At 35.0% G+C, this 19,493-nt stretch overlaps 1 protein-coding gene across 1 annotated transcript; it reads left to right on the top strand.

Annotated features, from left to right (window-relative positions):
• Nucleotides 1–3,031: 3,031 nt before the first annotated feature.
• LOC119547609 (estradiol 17-beta-dehydrogenase 11) lies at nucleotides 3,032–19,359 on the top strand. The gene is made up of 9 exons (XM_037854533.1): nucleotides 3,032–3,174; nucleotides 5,353–5,631; nucleotides 14,096–14,249; nucleotides 14,319–14,443; nucleotides 17,309–17,419; nucleotides 17,495–17,620; nucleotides 17,685–17,806; nucleotides 17,891–18,007; nucleotides 19,009–19,359. Exons 2-9 carry the CDS (start codon nucleotides 5,422–5,424, stop codon nucleotides 19,238–19,240), a joined length of 1,197 nt encoding a protein of 398 aa, XP_037710461.1. The 5' UTR covers nucleotides 3,032–3,174; nucleotides 5,353–5,421; the 3' UTR covers nucleotides 19,241–19,359.
• Nucleotides 19,360–19,493: the final 134 nt, after the last annotated feature.

Genomic DNA, 19,493 nt, shown 5'->3' with positions numbered 1-19,493 from the left:
AAACAAACAAATGAGAGAAGCGGCTAAGATAAACAGTTAAGACGGCAATCAAGCTGATCGCAGACCTTGTGGTAATCAAAGAGATAAACATATATAAGAAACCATAGAATCGCATCCTATCGAGAGTGTTCTAATTTCTAAAAACTAGTGGAGTGGCTTTAATGGCGATTTATGAATCTGTCCTAAATGAAACGGGTTTTCTGTGGTCCACTGAACGGGAAACAACGACCACAAAAATTAAAACAATAAAAAAAACAAATTATCTAAACTTATAACAAGCCATTTAATTCGAGCGTGTACACTTCAGCAAAGTATCTCTGGAGTTTTGTAGAGGCAGCTCTCATCAAATCATCGACTCCTAAAGTTCGACCTTCTGGCCAAAATTGTCAGTTATTTTGGCCTTTTCACTTATGATTTGTTTATTAGTTTAATTTTAAGCTTTTTTCTTATATAGTATGGTTAAGGTTACCTAGTTCGGTTTATAAATAAACTTTTGGTGAAATTAATAGCTATTTTGAGTCGCCTTCACCTGTTTCATTGAGCTAACATCTTTCTATTCATATTTTTAAAATGATATTTATTATAATGTTTATGAAAGAAATCTTCAGCTCAGTGCTAATAATCTATCGATTTTCTTACAACATTTTACAAAGTCTATGGGTGGACAGATGTTCAAGATAAGACTTTAGAGCATTTATGTTAATTGAAATCAAAGCCAGAAACAATATAATCAAAATTCAATGCCACTTTGATTTAGGATTTAGTGTTTCTTTCAATCTTTTTTTTTCCATGGGCTTTGGGAATGTGGCTATATGAAGTCGGAAGTTGTTGGTCAGGTTTACAAATGGCACTATTGAACGAAGAAATTATGATTTGCTATGGCAGACCAATGCTTACCAGATATATTTACATATTATCCGGCATTCCCATAAATATTCAGAATGAGAAGAACTGTTAAAAATTATAATATTCTTGACGTAGTAATTAACATACAGTCGTTAACATTTTAATTCTTATGAGTCACTGACTGTATCAATGAAAAGAAGTAAGCTGAAAAATGAAAACGAAAAGCCGGTAAATTTAAATATTGGTAGACAGTTAAAAAAAAAACGATTCTTATAATCAGGATTATCAAAAAAATGTAGTTTTACTGAGCTCGACAATTTTTTATCGAAAACATTAAAATCATCATGTCATTGCTAAAAATATGATATTGCATAATCATAAATAAACCACTTTTAAGTAGACGAAAATTGGTTTCTCAAACAATAGAACCAGATTTTGTTGGTTAACCAATTGAAAGAAATCTCCCAACTTCGCAACGCAATTCTTTCGAAGTGAAAAAAGTTTCTTAATTTAAGAGAGAATCCCCCCAAGCGTATCAAATCTGCAAATAAAGAAAAAATATCAAATACTTAAGGGGCTGAAAACGCAATTCGCACATCGCAAATGAGATTCCAATCGATGGCCTTGATGCTATTAGATTTTTGGCAAATAATTATCATGCTCCTTATTGTTGTCATGATAAATCATAATTAATAATACGCGAAGCTTAGGCACTTCTGACCAAATGGGCCATCATCAGCATAGGAAATATGAATAGCATAAAGTTCAAGTCATTGGATAAACACATGGCAAAAAACACGTTCGCTTTTTTACGGAACCCCAACCGGAAGTCAGATGTTAAAACGAGAATTCTGATAGGAAGTAAAATAGGTTAATGTTCAGATTGGCGCTTGGCTTTATAGACTCACCATTATATGTTGGTTCTAACGGGTTTTATTTTTGGCGAAGGCTACCGGTTGATTCATTTGCGATTGTCTCTTTTGTGGGGGGGACAACACAATCTCCGTGTTTCGAATTTGGTTTTGGAATCGGTCAGAGTTCAGCTCATTTTCGGCGTTTGGTCAACAGGGCACGAGGTTAAATTCTCGAAAAAGGAAATAGCCCCTCGCTGTTGATTGCACAGAACAAGTAGAATATGTTTGTTTGGGGCTTAATTATTGCGGAAATTTTGCGAAAAATAAATTTTGGAAGAACGGTTCAAAGGAGGATATTAAATAGAATAGTATTTTTTTGAGTAGAGCTAACTATTTGATAAACTTATGTATGTAAGCCTTATTTTACTATTGGGAAAGTTACTCTTTGAAAAAACCTTCTTAATAATTATTAGTTTAATTTACTATATAAATATAATATGTCCAAGCCCCTATTTTTTGATAATTATTTAATAACAACTTATGTAAGCTTTTACCTACACAGCGAGAATTTTGACGTTTTCAACTAAGTGGAAAATGTTCTTAAAAATAAAACGAAATTTTTGAAGTTGAAAATGTTTCCATTGTTCTTGAATGTACATTGTACATTGTATATCTCAATTATTAAACTATTTGTCCAGCCAGTAGTACATACTTATTCAAAAGTTGTTTAATAAACTCATTTTAACTTTTCTCTGCTTACCATTTCGTTCTAGTATTCAGAAGATTGATACTAAAATGAACTTACACAGTTTTTAAGAACGAATGTTCTCAATTCAAGAACAATGTAATTGAATAATTCTCTCTGTGTACTGTTGAAAAAGGTACACTTTTAAAACTACTTACAAATAATTAGAAGTTTTAATAACAAAAAAATAAGTACAAAATCGTGTTTTTTTATAAAGATTATTATTAATATTTAATTTTAATAATTGTATAATTTTATAAATTTAAAAAGGAAGCGAACTCTGCCAAATTTGTATTCGGTAACGAGATTATTATTAATATTTAATTTTAATAATTGTATATTTTAAATAAACTTTAATAAATTTAAAATGTAGCGAGCAATACCAAATTTTTATTCGGTAACGTTGGCAACTCTTTTCAACAGCTGATGGAAGCTATCGACTGTCACTCTCAAAAATGCTCTCTTTTATTTGTCAAAACAACCACTGGAAACCCTGAAATCAACAGGAACAGCTGGGACTCCCGCCTTTTTCGCCTCTTTCCTCCAGCCCCTTAATCCCCTTTTTATTTTCTCTCACTGCGCCTGCGTCACAAATGTCAAAAAAGCCACGCAATGGGAAACGAAGTTGAGGCGAAAAGCAGTCAAAAAATAGAAATAAGCGAATAAAATAAAACAAACCAGACACAAAAAGAATGCTCAAAGATCCAGTAAATCAATTTGCATAATTTGGTAATTAATCGATCAAGTGTATGCCGGCTTACCCCAAAACAGCTATAAAATAATAAAATAAACCTATTTTGGTGTAATATACGTAAAACGGTGTTTAGGAAATTCGAAATTAAATATAACTTTATAAGTTTAGAAAGTGAAAGAAATTTGTATAAAATTCCTTTTGTTTTTGTGTGCAACATGTGCTCAAGAAATCCATAAACGACCTTAAACATTTTTATCAGTTTTTTGACCCGCAAAACTTCTTGTTAAAAATGCAAATTGAAATCTAAAAAAACGCACGTATGCAAAAAAAACGATATCAGCTAAAATAACTAAAATTCGCTTCTTATGCAATGCGAAAATGTGACGAAATCGTTAAGAATGGCCAACCAAATAATATTTCAATCGATTAACATAACCTGTTTTAAATGCAAAAACCAAGTCCGAATTGATGGCTTGGTGTGTGTGAGTGTGAAAGAGAGGAGAAGGAAGAAAAGGAATGAGAAGGAAAGAGAGACCAAAGTGCATTGTGATGTTGACAATAAGGAAAGAGGATAAAAGTTGGCCAAAAATTGCATTTAACCAAATTTACGGCCAGTGGACTTTCATCTGATTTACAAATAAAGTTAAGGAAAATACGTAAATCGGGATTTGAGGGGAAAGTGAACAGCAGTTTCAGAAGTTAAGGTCGATTTTTATTATAATGATGAGTTAATGCGATAATATACTTTCGGTTTTAATTCAATTGTGAGCTTAAAGACAAGTAAAATGAAGAGCAAATTTTATTTAAAGTGTTACAAAAGAGGATTTGGCGCAATTCAGCTAGGAATATTATTTTCAAATATTTATATTGTTTTTAAATTATTATTATTATTAATTTTAAATTATTATATTTCTTGTACACAAAAATATAAGCAAAATTCTATTAAATTCAAAAGGAATTTGGTGTTTGATCTTTTAAGCTGGCTTTTCCTTAGAAGTCTTTTTTGGGCAAAGTAGACAAAAATTTTAATATGAACAAATCTATTGCATTTACACAATTCTGAGTGAGTAATACAAAGTGTTTATTTGGGAAATCACTGTGTTAAAAGTGAATAAGTTAAAAATTAAAGTGTCAGCAGAAAGTTTAAAGCCTTCTATCAAAAATTTTTAATCATGTTTCCCTTTAAAAAATATCGTCAAAAAGTTCATGCAATAAAAATTTGTTAGCAAAGTGACAAAAATTATGATTCATCTATTCAGAGCTTTGTCATAATATTTAGTCATGTTTACATTGTCCTAATGCTAGTAATAAATGTGTGCAACAAATAGAGCAGCATAAATCTCAAGTAACTTAAGTAATTTTTTAAGTAAAACAACCTATTACAAACGGTTAACAAATAATATTATGACACTTGGGAAATAAGTATACAATTTTATAGTGCCGATGCAGTTTAAAAATCTCTTGATAAGAGCACTTTTTGTTAAGTGATTTTTTATAACTAAGTGATTAAGTATCATAAAAGGGCCTTCAAAGAAATGCAACACCCAAGCAAGCTGTAACTTTTATGTTTCATAACGCTAATTAGTCATATTCCAGCTGCCCTTCTAATGCAGCTAGTGATAAATTAAAAAAAAAACATACAAAAGCATAAATCTCAATTAAGTCGAAACAATTACACGAATTAAAAACAAAGATAAATAGCGTAAAGCGAAGCGCAGCCCAAAGCAACATAAGAACCGAGCAACGATCAAAACAAAAGTAAAAAACAAAAAAATTAAATACAATAAAAAAACAAGCCGAAGCTGCGCTTGAAGCTCGATGACGTCACAAGTGGAGCTTCGGCCGAGCGGCCGCAGCAGCGCAGTCGACGTCGACGTCGACGCCGGCGATATATCCAATAGCGCGCCAAAATAAGAAGTCGAAATTCATTCCTTTCGAGCCCACAACGTTCAAATTCGTTTGCTACGCTCACGAGAGCGGACGTGCAGTGCGGATAAATCCGACGAAAAAGTCAGACAAAAGCCCCCAAACTATATACAAAAAAAAGTCAGATATACAAATCACTCACGAAATTAACTTGAAACAAAAACCCTAATTAATATCGCGTCTGTTGCTTGCGGTTGTGTTTCGTTTGCATTTAAATAAACGGGAAATAAACCTACGAAAAATTACATAAAAGTAAAAGCCAATTAAATTATAAACTTGTGTTGTAGGAAAGTGTGTTTTAACTATACAATAACCAAAAAACAGATCAAACTAAATCGAGCCAGTCTGTGAGAAAAATGGAGAGAAACAACAACAACCTGCCCGTCGAGGATGAGCAACGTCCGGCCAATGGACACGCCCTTAAGAACGGCAACGGAGTGGTCCACCCTAAAGAGGAGGCGATCGCTCCTGCCGCCAATGGCTGGGCTCAGGTCCTGTGGAATACCTGGGATGCCTTCGCGGACGTGGCCTGGTTCATCATCTGCTGCATTGGATACATTCTACAGGTATGTTTTTTAAAATTATATAGGGGTTCTGATGTACTGCTTCATGATAGAATAGGAAATATTAACATTTAAAGTGGTTCCTAGAAAGTTTTAGAAAAATTTCAAAGCAAAAAAATTGCATAATTAAATATTGTTTAGTTTTAGAGATCATTTAAAAATAATAATTTTAGTAATTAGAACATTTTTTAAATTAATATACGGGTTTTGATATACTGTTTCCTGTTAGAATCGAAAATATAGGCTTTTAATGTGGTTCCTAAAAAGTTTTTAGAAAATTGCATGCCAAATAAATCGTATACTTAAATATTTATTAATTTGAGTGATCATTTAATAATAATTTTGAAAGTACTTTAAATATTTTTAAAATTGATATAATTGTTCTGATATACTGGATCCTTTAGAATGGGAAACTTAAACATTTAAAGTGGTTCCTAGAAAGATATAGACAAAATTGCATGCCCAATAAATCGCTTATTTAAATATTCTTTACTTTTAGAGATCATTTAAAACTAATTTTTCTAGTATTTAAAAATTCTTAAACATGATATATGGGTTTTTGGGGTTCTGTTAGAATCGGAAACATAAGCTTTTACGGTGGTTACTAGAAAGTTATCGAAAAATGACATACCAAATAAATTGCATTCTTATATATTCTTTATTTTATAGAGATCGATAAAAACTAATTTTTCTAGTACTTAAAAACATACTAAACTATTTAAAATTAAATTTTAAAAAAATATCAAAGTTTTCTTTGAAAAAAAAACATATAAAGTAGTCTTAAACCTACTTGCTAATTTTATTTAAATAAGCTGAGTCAAAATTTGCTTCAGCTTAAATGAAATACAAATAAAAAATACCCATGAACAAAAGGTTTCTAATTTTTGAGCGAGCAAATAAAAGACACTTTATTGTCTCTCAAACTGTCAGATGACCGCGACCTTCGCACTTTTGTTTACAACGGATTAATAAAAATAGTTAAACGGTTGTTGAAATCCCATTTGTTTCCTCCGCTCGAAAGAATAATTCACCTTCGTTTTGACTTTGGTTGATTAGCAACATCGTGTGATTTAGTTAACGCCTTTTACCTTCGGGGTCTTGTCGAAATATGTGTCAATGCTGTCACAGAGAATCGCAACGAGAATTCCAAGTCAAGTCTGGCGATCGCATGGCTGCCAAAAATAATGAACGGCAGCGATTAACTTATTTAATTAGCTGCGAAAAGGATGTGATATATGTGATGTATGTGATATATGGCCAAAGGTAATGGGCATTGCCAATGGCAGCACGTGTGGCGTTTAATTGGAACCGTGAAAGAGATTTAAGGCATTAAGATCCAGCGGAGACAAGTTTAAAGATCGCAACTTTAGATACGAGGGAGGGGCCCGGCGATTTAGGGACTGCTCGAGATGATGTAAACCAGCCTGTGAACGATAATTTATTTTGACTTGCGAATTTGGTTTTTGAGATGTAATCAGGGAAGGGGAAAGGATGGACGGAACCAGTTCAAAATTGAGTTATCAGGCTTCATATTTTCACATAATAATTGAATAAATCAGGGTCATAAACTAGCCAAGTTTATGAGGACAAAGATGCATACACTTATTAGTATAGTCTCTTCTAAATTAAAAATAAAATAAAACTAACTACTGAAACTACATTTTTCCATAACGTTTAAAAATAATACAGCTTAATAAATAAATAAGTTGTTATATTGAAGAAAACTTTTATGAGCTAATCGTTATTTGAGTTCGGAATAATATTATTAAATTAAAAAAAGCCCATTAGAAAACTCATCATAAATTTACCTTAAACGAAAACCGGCTGCCAATATAACTAACAATGAATTGGCACTGCCAGTAATTATAATTAATAAAAAACTAGCCATCAATCTCAATTTGAAATTCAAATAAGTGCTAAAGTGACTAATGCAACAGCTTAGCTATACTTATTGGTCACATGCCTAATTAATTGCCTTTTTACAGTTGAATGAGAATGCAAACTTGGAGAGTTACAAGCGATAAGTTCATTAGGGCTCTCAAGCCAATAAAACGGCTTAGAGACTCCAAAGATCTCAGGGAATTTTGAAAATTAGGCCCAGACCCGTATCGTATTCAAACTGACACTCTGACAAGCTAAGTGCTTTTTAAATAACCAAAAATAAAATACAATACAGGCAATTTCAATTTCATTGCATAATACTCTGTTTGTGGTAATTATATTTTCACTTCACCGCAAAAACAAACTCAAAAAAAAAGCATAAAACCTTTTGTAGCGATATGATCGTGAAATATGTGTGGCATGATAGCCAGATTCATCGGTATTCCTCCGTTGCGGTGTCATCATTATGAGGCATGAGCCCCATGGGAGAGGCCCCATAGAAATAGAGACGCTGGGTAAAAATCTGTTGACATTTGCATGCCAAATGCAAAACCAGCGACTCAGAAAGACAACTGAATTTGCATGTTAATTCACGGATTTGGTAAACGCTTAAATGTAATTCTAAACGCTAACCGCCTGACTGGTTTTGTCGATGATAGTTGGCAGATGTGCAAATTGCATGCTGATTGTTGTGATTGAATTAACAATCGGTTGGAAACCCATGGTGTATTATTAGCCCGATTTATGTCAATGCATTCCTGGCATGCATTTAACAAAAGACTTGGGCAACAAACTTGCGCTGAAAGTTCCACCTACAAGTTAGATATTAAAGGAAAAAAGATATGTGGGCTCTGTTACACAGCTAAAAAAAATAGTTTTATAAGAAGGGCTATACGTTATTTTAAAGAAATATAGACCTAATTCTATTTTCAATTTTTTTTTAACATTTTATAGAAAGTTAATCTTTAAAAAAAAGGAAACTTTTAAAAACAGCTTCAATTAATGTAAAATATATCAGTATTATCCTTCTTATCACGAATTAGGCTCTCGTTCCTTCTTGAAATAAAGTTTTGTAACTGAACCTTTTAGATATATTTTAGAATATTTTAAGGTGTAGAATAAAAAAGGGTTATGTATTGTATTTTAGTACACACCATTTTCAGAAGAAACACTTTTTTGTGCAGTTATGTAAGAATACAAATAAAATTTAATTATCAAATTCCCTATTCTTAGTTGTAAAACATATTTATAAAATTTACCAAAAATATCCGATTTGTTTTATTAAAAATTCTTATTGTATTCTAAATTTCGCCAAAAAGAATTGCAAATTTCTTGACCATTTCGGGCCAGGTTTCTTCGAGTGCCCGGGGCTTGTAATGAGCCAATTCAGCAGAGTTTCTGCCCGCTGCTGAAGTCGCTGTCAACTGCGCCGCTGCGTTTGGCTTGTTGACCTAGTTCAACTTTTGCATTTTGCCGGCTTTGTGGTGGTGGTGCTGTTGGCCACTTGGCGAGCCTGTTTTTATTAGCTAGCCGCAAGAGGCACACACTCACACACATCCATTGCATTGTAATTGTGGTAACAACAACAGCCACCGCAATTTCGCGGGCATTCGTTGGCTCTTGTGTGTGCGTTGCAAACGCAAACGCAATTGAAATTGAAAGTGTTTGCGGCCACCCAAAAGGCAAATAGCTAAATACAATATCTTACTACTGGATGGGTTGCCATAGCTCACCACTTTGTTGGCTGTTAGCCGTAAGTCGTTTTGTTGGCTTGGAGACCGGGCCGGTTGCAGGTTCATAACCCGCATGCGGCCTTGTGCTTTCGACTGATTTACGGCTGCCAGTGTGTGAGTGTGAGACTGAAAAATGGGTTACGGGGCGGGTGTACCTCGTCAATGTCCATATAATATATACAAGACAAAAAAAACTGCCTGACAAGCACATCGTACATCATCGCCGCAAAGAAACAACACTTACAATTATTTGAGGAAGCTAATTATTTCTCTAAAAAATTCCTTGAGCATCAACTAATGGTTTCGAAATCACTAAAAACATATTTCGTTAATCGAAATTCAATTGTGCTTATCTCTTTGCAATAACAACAGTTTTTAGAAGGCCGAAAAAATCTTGAAAAATTCGATTTATCACATGCAAGTCTCGGTTTTCTATAAATAATAAATTATAATAATACAAAGTCTTAAATAACTAAAAATGTTATTAAACTAGTTTTACCTTTTTTTTAATGATACAAAATTGCTTATATTGCAATGGATTTTTAGAATATATATATATTTTTTTGTTTTTTAAAGCATTAATTGAGTTTTATAGAACTATTAATGACACCTGCTGGTTTCCCTGTCTTAAAATAAAGTAACTACTAGCCAATCACTCGACATATCCGTTGCAGCTGATTTTAGCTTGGCAAATATCCGCTTTGGCAGACAAATTGCCACTCAAGTCACTCGATTCACAAGTTGCAATAGTCGATATCGCATAGAACTCGATTGTGCGATTTATGAGCGCGTGTCTCCATGGCAAATACACTGTTAGATGCCTTTATTGTGATGCTAATTTTTCTCCGAATCTATAAATGAAAATTGCCATTGAAGGCCGCACCGGCAACCACCCGCCTGCCATAAAAATCAAAAAGCACAAAAAAAGCAAAGCAGCCAAAAGAAGCCAATCATTGGCCAATTGGCCAGGTAGGCTAAAAACTTTCAAGTGTATAAGGGGAGGGGAGCGGATACTCGATTCAAATGCAATGCATCGTGCTGCAGTCAAATGCTAGCTGTGTTTTCTGCATTTGTTGTCGGCGGGTTTCAATTTCAGGTTTATTATTATATTTTGCTGTTCACTTGTCCTCTTTCTGGGGGTAATACGATTTATTTGCTGAATGCTTCAAAAAATGCTTATAAAACATAAAATAGTTATTGGGTAACAAACCTATTTTATATGAAAAACCATTGCTTCATAAATATTTTAGATTTTATATTCAGATTTTCAATTTAAATAATAAGATAAATAATAATAAAATCATTCAAATTGTTTTAAAATTTTTTAATCTTATATTAAATCGTTTATAAAGTAAGTCCTGAAACAAAAATGTTTAAAATGCTAAGAACTACATTTTCAATGCATTCAATATTAATATATCAATTTTTATTCAATTTTTCGCTAGGAGGAAAATAATTATTTCATAGTATATTACTTTTTTATTAAATATATTTACAAAACTCGCTTATATAATATAAATCTTAAGACAAGAGTATTTAAAATGCTGCCAGCCAAATCATCGATGCATTTAATATTGCTGCCTAAGCTTTTTTATTTTTATTGCAACTGTCGGTGTCTGTGTCTAGTTTCAAAGCATTTCGGCAAAGAAGGTCATTCAGAGGGGTGGCTAAGAGGTGGATACAGGCGGAGGGGGTATTACCACTCAACGTCTGCCAAGTGTTTGTGCATTGGCAGCATTGCAACACCGGCGTTTACAATGTTTTGTGGCAAGTTCGTGCCTTAAGTCTTTTGTTTTGGCTCATTCGCTCATTCAATGCACTCAAAGCCACTGTGTATTTTCCACTCGACTCATGCAAAAAGTGGCCAAAATTGGAGCCAATTTGGCTGACAGCCAGGTGCGAGTGTGTGTGTGTGCGATATCAAGCTTTTTAGTGGGTTGGGCAAGAGGCCGCCAGCTTGTGGTATTCGGTTTCACTTTCAGCCGGCTCTAGAACCACGTTAACCGCCTTAACCATGTTAACCAGGCGGCGGCGACTTCGGCTTGTTGATATTTTCGCAATTCTCTTGGAACCGAAACAAAAAAAAAAGGGGAGAGAGAAACAAGTTTGTCCAATTGCTTTTGTCTGCAAACATTTGATTACTGGCCGAGAGCAGAGCTACCACAAATGATGATGATAATGATGATGGCGGGAATGGAAATAACCCAGCCGGCTTAGCGCCTTAGAAGTATGAGCGCAAGATGATCCCGAGATCCAGAGATCAGCCACTTGGCATTTGGTTTGCATAGATATTATGCAAGATTTTCGCCATCCCCAGAGACGAGAGCATTCCACACATATTGGCTATTTAATGGGGCTAATGAATGGGGAAGACTCGTGTTAATTAATGTTCAAACAGCTCTAATGAGCTAACACACATTCTGCCATTTGTGCAACTTGAGTTAGCTACCATCAGAGATTTTTATGCTATTGCTAATGATGTTTGTTTGAGCAAAGCAGTTCAAGTATAAACATTGCAAAGCTACAAAAGCCAATATGAAATATGTAAATTCCGTATTGAAATATGAAAACCTGAAATGCAACCTTCAAATGTAAATTTAAATTTTCCACTCTTGTAAGCTGTAATTATCAAATGCATCCATAATTAACTTGTCCGATTTCACGCCCAATCATAGACCAATTTCCGTTACAAACTGAAACATACACAAATCATTTTCAAATGCCAAAGACCTTAGAAAATTTTCCAATCACTAAAAGCTAAGTCTATCAAATCAAAATCAGTGCATCCGAGATCAAGCCGATTATGCGGCCCTCAACAGCTTACAAAGGTCAATTCATTGGACCTTGACAGTCACCAGAAAATCTGTAGACAGACTTTAAAGACGTCACAAATGCTGCGGGACCAATAAACCCAGCTAAATGGACTTTATGCTGACTCGGCATGTTTTTTATGGGGGAAATACTTTAGCCAGACAACCAAATTCTCAAATGACATGGCTAAAATTTTAAACCTGCGCGCAAAATTTACATTTGTCTGTATAAAAGTCTCGAAAAATTTCCATGATCTCTTGGCAAATCTTTCTCTTTCATTCTTGATCACTAAATTTGATTTCAATTTGCATTTTTTTGTCATTTTATGCCACAAAATGAAAAGAAATCGCTGCTCGTATTATGTTAATTATCGTATTATGTATAAATTATAATTGCGCGCTTCCTGTCCTTGTTATTTGAGTTGGGCTGAGAAAAGAGCACATTGCATGTTAAATTATGTGACAAAATGTCTGTCAACGAGCTGGCAGCAGCAGCATGGAAATGAAAGGGCCAAAAGCAACTCATCATCGTTGTTGTCAGCAACATCAACCTGCCCAAGACACCGGTAACAAGTTTCCTTTGATTAATTTTAGTATAATTTATGATATCATTTTTCGGCGGGGCAGGAAAGCGTTTGCGAAAATGTAATGAGGGGAATATGTTTTCTTCTTTATAAGGGCACCGAATGCAATATGCTCTAAAAATATTAAAAACATTTTTGAAATAAAAAAAAAAATTACATAGGTATACATTAATATGTTTTATTAGGTCCATATTTTTTTAAAGTTCCATAAAGTTTTAGAACGAATAAAAAATATATTAAGAATACTAACATAATTTGTAAGTAAAAAAATTACCTTTTATTATTTGAAATTATAAGCCTAATGTATTTTGATGTTCTGAAATATATACAAGTAACTTAATAAAATGATGAAACCCTGTAAAAAACAAAAAATGAAATGATTTTAAGTTGGTGATCTAATATATGTTTATTATTTATGATATCACCCCACTTGAGAGTATAAAAAGACACAAAGTTGCGACACATTCATTGTTAATGTCAAAATAATTGGACACGCTTGCCGGACCGGGCTCGAAACCCCGGTTCAGTCTCAGGTGCAAAAGCCAGCCCAGGAGACCAGGTGCCCTAAGCGGATGGGGCGAATTGCTGGCGGCAAGTTCGCGTGTGGCATGAAAATTTATGGGATGCCCCCGCGTGCAACGCAGAAAGTGCTACTGTGCAACATGTTAAATATTAAGTTCGCTGCCTCAGTCTTTTGTTTCGCCTTTCCCTTTCGGTCACTTTTTTTCCCAAGCCGCAAAGGAGGCGAGATGGTCATAAATTTTGACAGCTTATTGACACTAAACGAGCACAAAATGTTTTTTTTAGTTTTTTGCTTGCAAATATTTTTGACTACCTACATGTATCAATTAATTGCGGGGCAATTGAGTTGAACTACTCGCCTCGCCCACTGACGCCCCCAATAGTTTTTCAAGGCGGCGAAATGCGGTCTATTAACACGCAGATGCCAAGTGGCAAAAGTTGTTTACAATTTTACACTTTGTTTGGGCTTCCATTTGAGTATTGTGTAAACTTTGAATTTGTCTTTATTTGCATACGCGTGACTCGGATCAGTTTTGGTGTGCATACATATAGGAAATGAATGGGACGAGAAAACAAAAGACTTAAGCGACAAACTGATTTGCATAGCGTGGGGCAAGAGAAAGAAAGAAATTTTATGGTTTTATTTTTGCAGAATGGGAATTTTTGGTTTAGCATATTTTGTAGAATATCTTCATATTTATTTATGCAACTTGGCAAGGCAGATATTGTTTCTAAGAACTTTTCCAGCAACGCTGCCTGCTCATTAGAAATTGTAATCAACGCAAAAAAAGGGCCTCACATTAAAGACAACATTCAATAAACTGCATCACACATAAGTATTCCTTGGAACCCTTGCCAAATGGATATTTAATTAACTCTTGGTACAAATTTAATTATAGCCCTTCTCTAATTAAATTCAATTTTGTGTCGCTTCCAGGATCTCTACTACATTGCCTTCGGCTATCCCGAAAAGGAGCTCAACACAGACGTTGCTCTGATCACAGGTGGTGGCAATGGACTTGGTCGTCTGTTGGCAGAGAGACTGGGAAAGATGGGAACCAAGGTCGTTATCTGGGACATCAACAAGAAGGGTGAGTGTTCAGATCAAGCCATTCGAAAGAGGGTTAACAAATAATTGTGTTATAAACCTTTGATCGCAGGCATTGCGGAAACCGTCGAAATCGTCGAAGAGGCGGGCGGCTATTGCAAGGGATATGTGGTGGATATATCCAAAAAGGAAGAGGTCTACAAGGCGGCCGATGTTATTAGAGCGGAAGTTGGTGATGTAAGTACACAGAGATTATATATTTTAATCAAAAAATATTAAATTTAATCATAAAATTAAATATTTATTAATAAATAAAAGGAAAGTGAAAACATATGCTAAACGTTTTCCAATCAATTTGTTTTTATATAATCTTAACATATAATATTGGAATATTTCACTAAAAAAAGTTTACCAAAAATGTGCTATTTGAACCCGTTTTCGTGCGATGAAAAGTATATTTTTAGCCACAACAATGAACGTAACTATTTTTAAGAAATGGTAACCTCAGTTTGGTATCATTATCCGATATTTTTCCCGTGTTACTCAATTCAGGGGGGATAGGCGGAAAGTGCGTGCGGGAATTGAAGCATAAAAGTCCAGTAATTGCTGTTTACAGTCGAGCGCCTAATGTGGCATCAGACTAGTCGTCATATAATTGTTTGTTGAGGGGCGTTTAATGGCCTTTATGCCGGCCAGAACCCAGCCTTCTTCTTGAGAGCGCGGAACACATGTAAGCCGGCACCATCCAAGACTTGCAACAGTGGCTGCCACACCCCGTAGCAACACATTTATGCATATTCATGTCATAAATTTAAAGCGAAGCCAGGGCGGAGAAAAAAAAATTTGTATGCATGAGCGCATCGTCATCGTTGCGGCAACCTTGAGAAATTGTTGCACATTACACAAACGGCAGGAGAAAAAAATGCAGAAGCCAAGTCCAATCCGGTCTTCTGCAAACTGGTTGCCACTTCGCATCCGATCTGCTCATTTATCACAATCTGGGGCAGTTTCCAGGCGCTGCAACATTGCAAGTGATATTCAAAGTAATCCACAAATTTTTTGTTAAGCTTAAGTGACTTTTCACAATTTTAATCAATTTGCTTTGCTAATTATGTAGATTTCTTTTAACATTGTTCTTTCAATTAGAAGTCTACAAATATGAGCTTTGGTAATGAGTGGGTAAGCAGTCAAGGTTGAGGTAGTCTGTTAATTATAGGAAGAGTAATTAGTTATTACTTAAACAACCAATTTGGTTTAATGAAAGTCAAGCAACGATTTCCTGAACTTGTATTTGCATAAAGTACTGATTTACTAATAGTAATTTTTTTATTTTTTATAAAATCAAAAATATTATATACATTTCTTTCTTTACAATTTAATTTAAAAATTGGTTTTCCTATTCTGTTAAGATTAATAATTAATAAATTTTCCAAAGCTAGAGGCACTTTTACAATTTTATTTTCCTCTTTATTACCACTTTAAATTTAAAAGAAATTTCGAAACAATATTCTTATTCACCGAATCCAACATTTTACCATTTATACAATTTAACCTCAGTTAATTGCTCCAAAATTGTTGCCACAAGCATCTAATGCCATCATTATGAGATTTTTCATGCATGGCCAGGTCAATTTCCAAAGTTTACTGAACTGCCAAAACCCCTAAATTATTTGCTGAAATTATAACTTCAGTTGAAAAGCGATGGAAAAGTGGTTAACATTATGACAGAAATTCAAGCATAAAAAGGCAAGCAACAAGAACACAAAAAAAGTTGGTAAAGGAGAAAAAACAAACAAAGCCATAATTTTGAAAGAGTTATATAATGACAGCGGCAACATCGTTGAACCTGAAAGTCACAAAAAATAAATAGAGATGAAAAACAGTGGCTAAAAAAAATGTTAACTGCTTAGTAAGTCATGCGTTATGCAGATGACGCGTTGTTTTTTAGCTGCCTTTTTTGTAGTGTCAAATTCTGTTGTTGTTTTTTGTTTTTATCTCTCTGTTTTACTATTGCTCGAAGCCCTCTGAAATATTACATTTAATATTTTTTAATGGCCTGGCAATGTTGTTGTTTGGTTTTAATGGTCCGCCACTGTTGTTTTTGCTTAATGCACGCCTCGTTAAATGTTTTTGCCCGGTTACAGCGGGGCAAATTCGAAATCGCTCATACGCAATGTATGACCTGCCCCTGCCCCTGCCTCACAAACCAATTGCACTTGAACTCGCCCTCGATTCGGATCACTGTTGTGCACTTGTTGTTAACTTATTTAACCACCAGCTGTAATCGGATAGGTTTCAGGGGGACTAAGTGAGCCAACTGTTGTTACTTGAGTTTTTCAAGCATCTTACATTATTCGCATTTGGACCTTGACATGACCGACATTATGGTTGGCTGCCATTTGAAGGATTTCACTTTTCGGTAAATAAATCTCTGAAGCTCGCGTATATTTCAAGGGAAACTTGAAGTTCTTAAAAAATTTGTCGGTACTTAAAAAGCAAAATAAAACTAGGAAAACTACGTTAAAGTTGTTTATTAATATTGCAAGATACATTTCATTTTAAAATCCGTGAAGTTTGACTATATACTCTTGCAAAATTAGTCAAAATTTAAAGAGTAAAATAAAACTGGGAAAACTAATGTTAAAATTATTTTCCTTTGGCATATCGTAAATCAAATAGCTTATGAACAGACTTTGACTTAGGCAAGCCCACGCCTTTAAAATATTTTACCAGATAGTCAAACAAGTCGAGAATATACATATTTTTTTGGCATTTTGGTGTTAGTGGCACGACAAGAAATTACGCAATCTGCAAATTGCTGGCCACATTTTTGGCAAATTTATTTCCATTAATCTGTTTATTTCGATAAGAATGTCCTACTTTAATACTACTTAAAACTTATTTTCTATAAAATTATAAAATATATTTAATTAGCTTACACTAATAGCGTGTTTATATTGGTTTCCCTCTTATGGGTTTTTAAATTTTAAATAAAATATTTCTTTAACATTTTTTTTATAGGTATTTACATTCCTTGCATATCGCTACATAATTACATACCTTTCCCTACTAAAATTTGGCAACATTTTGTGTACATTGCAGGTCACTCTGCTGATCAACAATGCGGGCGTTGTATCTGGACTGCACCTTTTGGACACACCTGACCATCTGATCGAGCGGTCGTTCAATGTGAATGTCATGGCACACTTTTGGGTAAGTCCATAAAAATGAAAACCACTTTGTGGCGAGAATGCTGTGGATGCTAATGCCAGTGTTTCAATGTTGCAGACGACAAAAGCGTTTCTGCCCAAAATGATTGAGAATGATCGAGGACACATTGCCACGATCGCCTCGCTGGCCGGCCATGTGGGCATTAGCAAATTGGTCGATTACTGTGCAAGTAAATTCGCAGCGGTGAGTTTGCTTTATATACCCACACCCGTGTTCCCCCGCCTCCATGAGTTATCGATAATTACAGGTTGGCTTTGATGAGGCTTTGAGGCTGGAGCTGGAAGTCCTTGGACATACGAACATCCAAACCACCTGCATCTGCCCCTTCTTCATCCAGGCCACTGGCATGTTCGACGACGTGAATGCCAGGTGAGTGCCATCCAACCAACCAACGATCCAACTTCTTCTCCCGTTCCACGAGAACTGACATTTTGACTTGGTAAATGATTGCAGATGGGTCCCCACACTGAATCCCAACGATGTGGCCGATCGTGTCATTGCGGCCATCAGGAAGAACGAGAAACTGGCCGTCATACCCGGCTTCCTCAAGATCCTCCTCTCCTTCAAGTGGTATGTAAACAAATGGACTTTCGCCCCATCACTAATAATGATAATTTGCCGCACTTAATTAGGCGCCATAATGGTTGTAAGGGACTTGTAGTCCCCTAATGGGAAATGCTTGACTTGAATATTTTAATTTGAGCTTATTTAATGGCAGTGTTTCCCGTCGAGGGGGAAAGTTAATCATATATGTTAGTGGGAAAGGGTTGCAGGTGTTGCAGCTAATTTTGATTTAATTGTGGTGTCTAATTTCTTGTGAAAAAGCATAAATAGCATTCTTTGAGCATTTTAAGTTTGGAAAAGCTATGGAAAAGATTTTTTGATTTGATCTTTCCCTTTGCTTAACAGTGTTTTGAACATAAGTCATATTGTTTGAAGAAAAGAAGAAAAGAAATATTTATTATTTTACAGACTTATGAGTAACATTCATTTTAACTTTAATGTGTTCTTTTTGTGGCAATGCCAATAACAGGTAGAAATTCTACGTTTTTAAAAGCATGACCACAAATTTATCTACCCCCATCAAATATGATAAAAACCTAAGTTGGAAATGCTCGCTCATTCACTACACTGCAAAAATAAAAGTAGACAAAAATAAGCAAATATTTTGATATAACAATTTTTATTTATCAGAAAACCACTTGTGTAACCTTACACAACCTTACATATATTACATAAATAATACTATTTAAAACTTATTGGGTTTATTTTTTATACGACGACTTTAAAGTATTATAAAGAAAGAATTATGGAAACCATACATTGTATTATAATGAAATCATTCAGTAAGCTTTTCTATATATTTTCAAGTAATTTAAGTGAAGTATGGAATAGCGCTTAGCTTTTAGAGCTCGAGTGTAGATAACCCCACCTTAAATCATAGCGTACCCCCTCGGCCACATTACCATGCCTAATGGTCTCGCTTTAATGTGTTTCTCTTAAATAATGCATAATATTTACCTTTGCCTTGGCCCACCTTTTGCTCACCCACTCTGCTTGTATTTTCGCAGGACCTTCCCCTGGGGCTGTGTGGGTGGCTTGCTGAAGCGCCTGGTGCCCGATGCCTCCCCCCACGGCCTGCCCAGCTCCATAGCCGCCCCGTTACCGCTGAACTCCAATGGCAAGTCGACGGCCGCCGATATTGCCGCTCTGGATGCGGAGCTAAGTAGCGTTACTCTGCCGGCGAAGCCACCCTCGATGCTCATCCAAAGGACACCGTCGCTGGGGGAGCGTGTCCTTTGAGCGCCCAACGAACTCCATACCACAGCGCACCACCCTAAACCCTACACCGCACCACCACCCACTCCTGTTGTTACATATATCCACATTATACTTTCTTTCCAACGTTTGTGTGCATTTTATGAGCTTGGAGTTACGAGCATGTGTAATTGAATTTCGTGTTTTTGGCATTTTTCTGCTGCGGAGAACCATTTACTAAATCTAAGCTACAAATCTAGTGATATTACATTTAGTTAAAGTAGTTTGAAGGGGAAAG

This window comes from Drosophila subpulchrella, chromosome 2L (genome assembly GCF_014743375.2).
Source record: "Drosophila subpulchrella strain 33 F10 #4 breed RU33 chromosome 2L, RU_Dsub_v1.1 Primary Assembly, whole genome shotgun sequence".
In the NCBI taxonomy this organism is placed as follows: Eukaryota; Metazoa; Arthropoda; class Insecta; order Diptera; family Drosophilidae; genus Drosophila; species Drosophila subpulchrella.
The sequence above is the reverse complement of the archived record's forward strand: the minus strand, read 5'-3'. Positions and strand labels throughout refer to the sequence as shown.

What these genes read in the sequence shown, in the direction of transcription:
- LOC119547609 (XM_037854533.1), top strand. Translation starts at nt 5,422, where the DNA reads ATGGAGAGAAACAACAACAACCTGCCCGTCGAGGATGAGCAACGTCCG. An exon ending in GCATTGGATACATTCTACAG is followed by an intron (nt 5,632 to 14,095) that starts GTATGTTTTTTA and finishes TGTCGCTTCCAG; the next exon opens with GATCTCTACTACATTGCCTT. An exon ending in ATGTCATGGCACACTTTTGG is followed by an intron (nt 17,420 to 17,494) that starts GTAAGTCCATAA and finishes TCAATGTTGCAG; the next exon opens with ACGACAAAAGCGTTTCTGCC.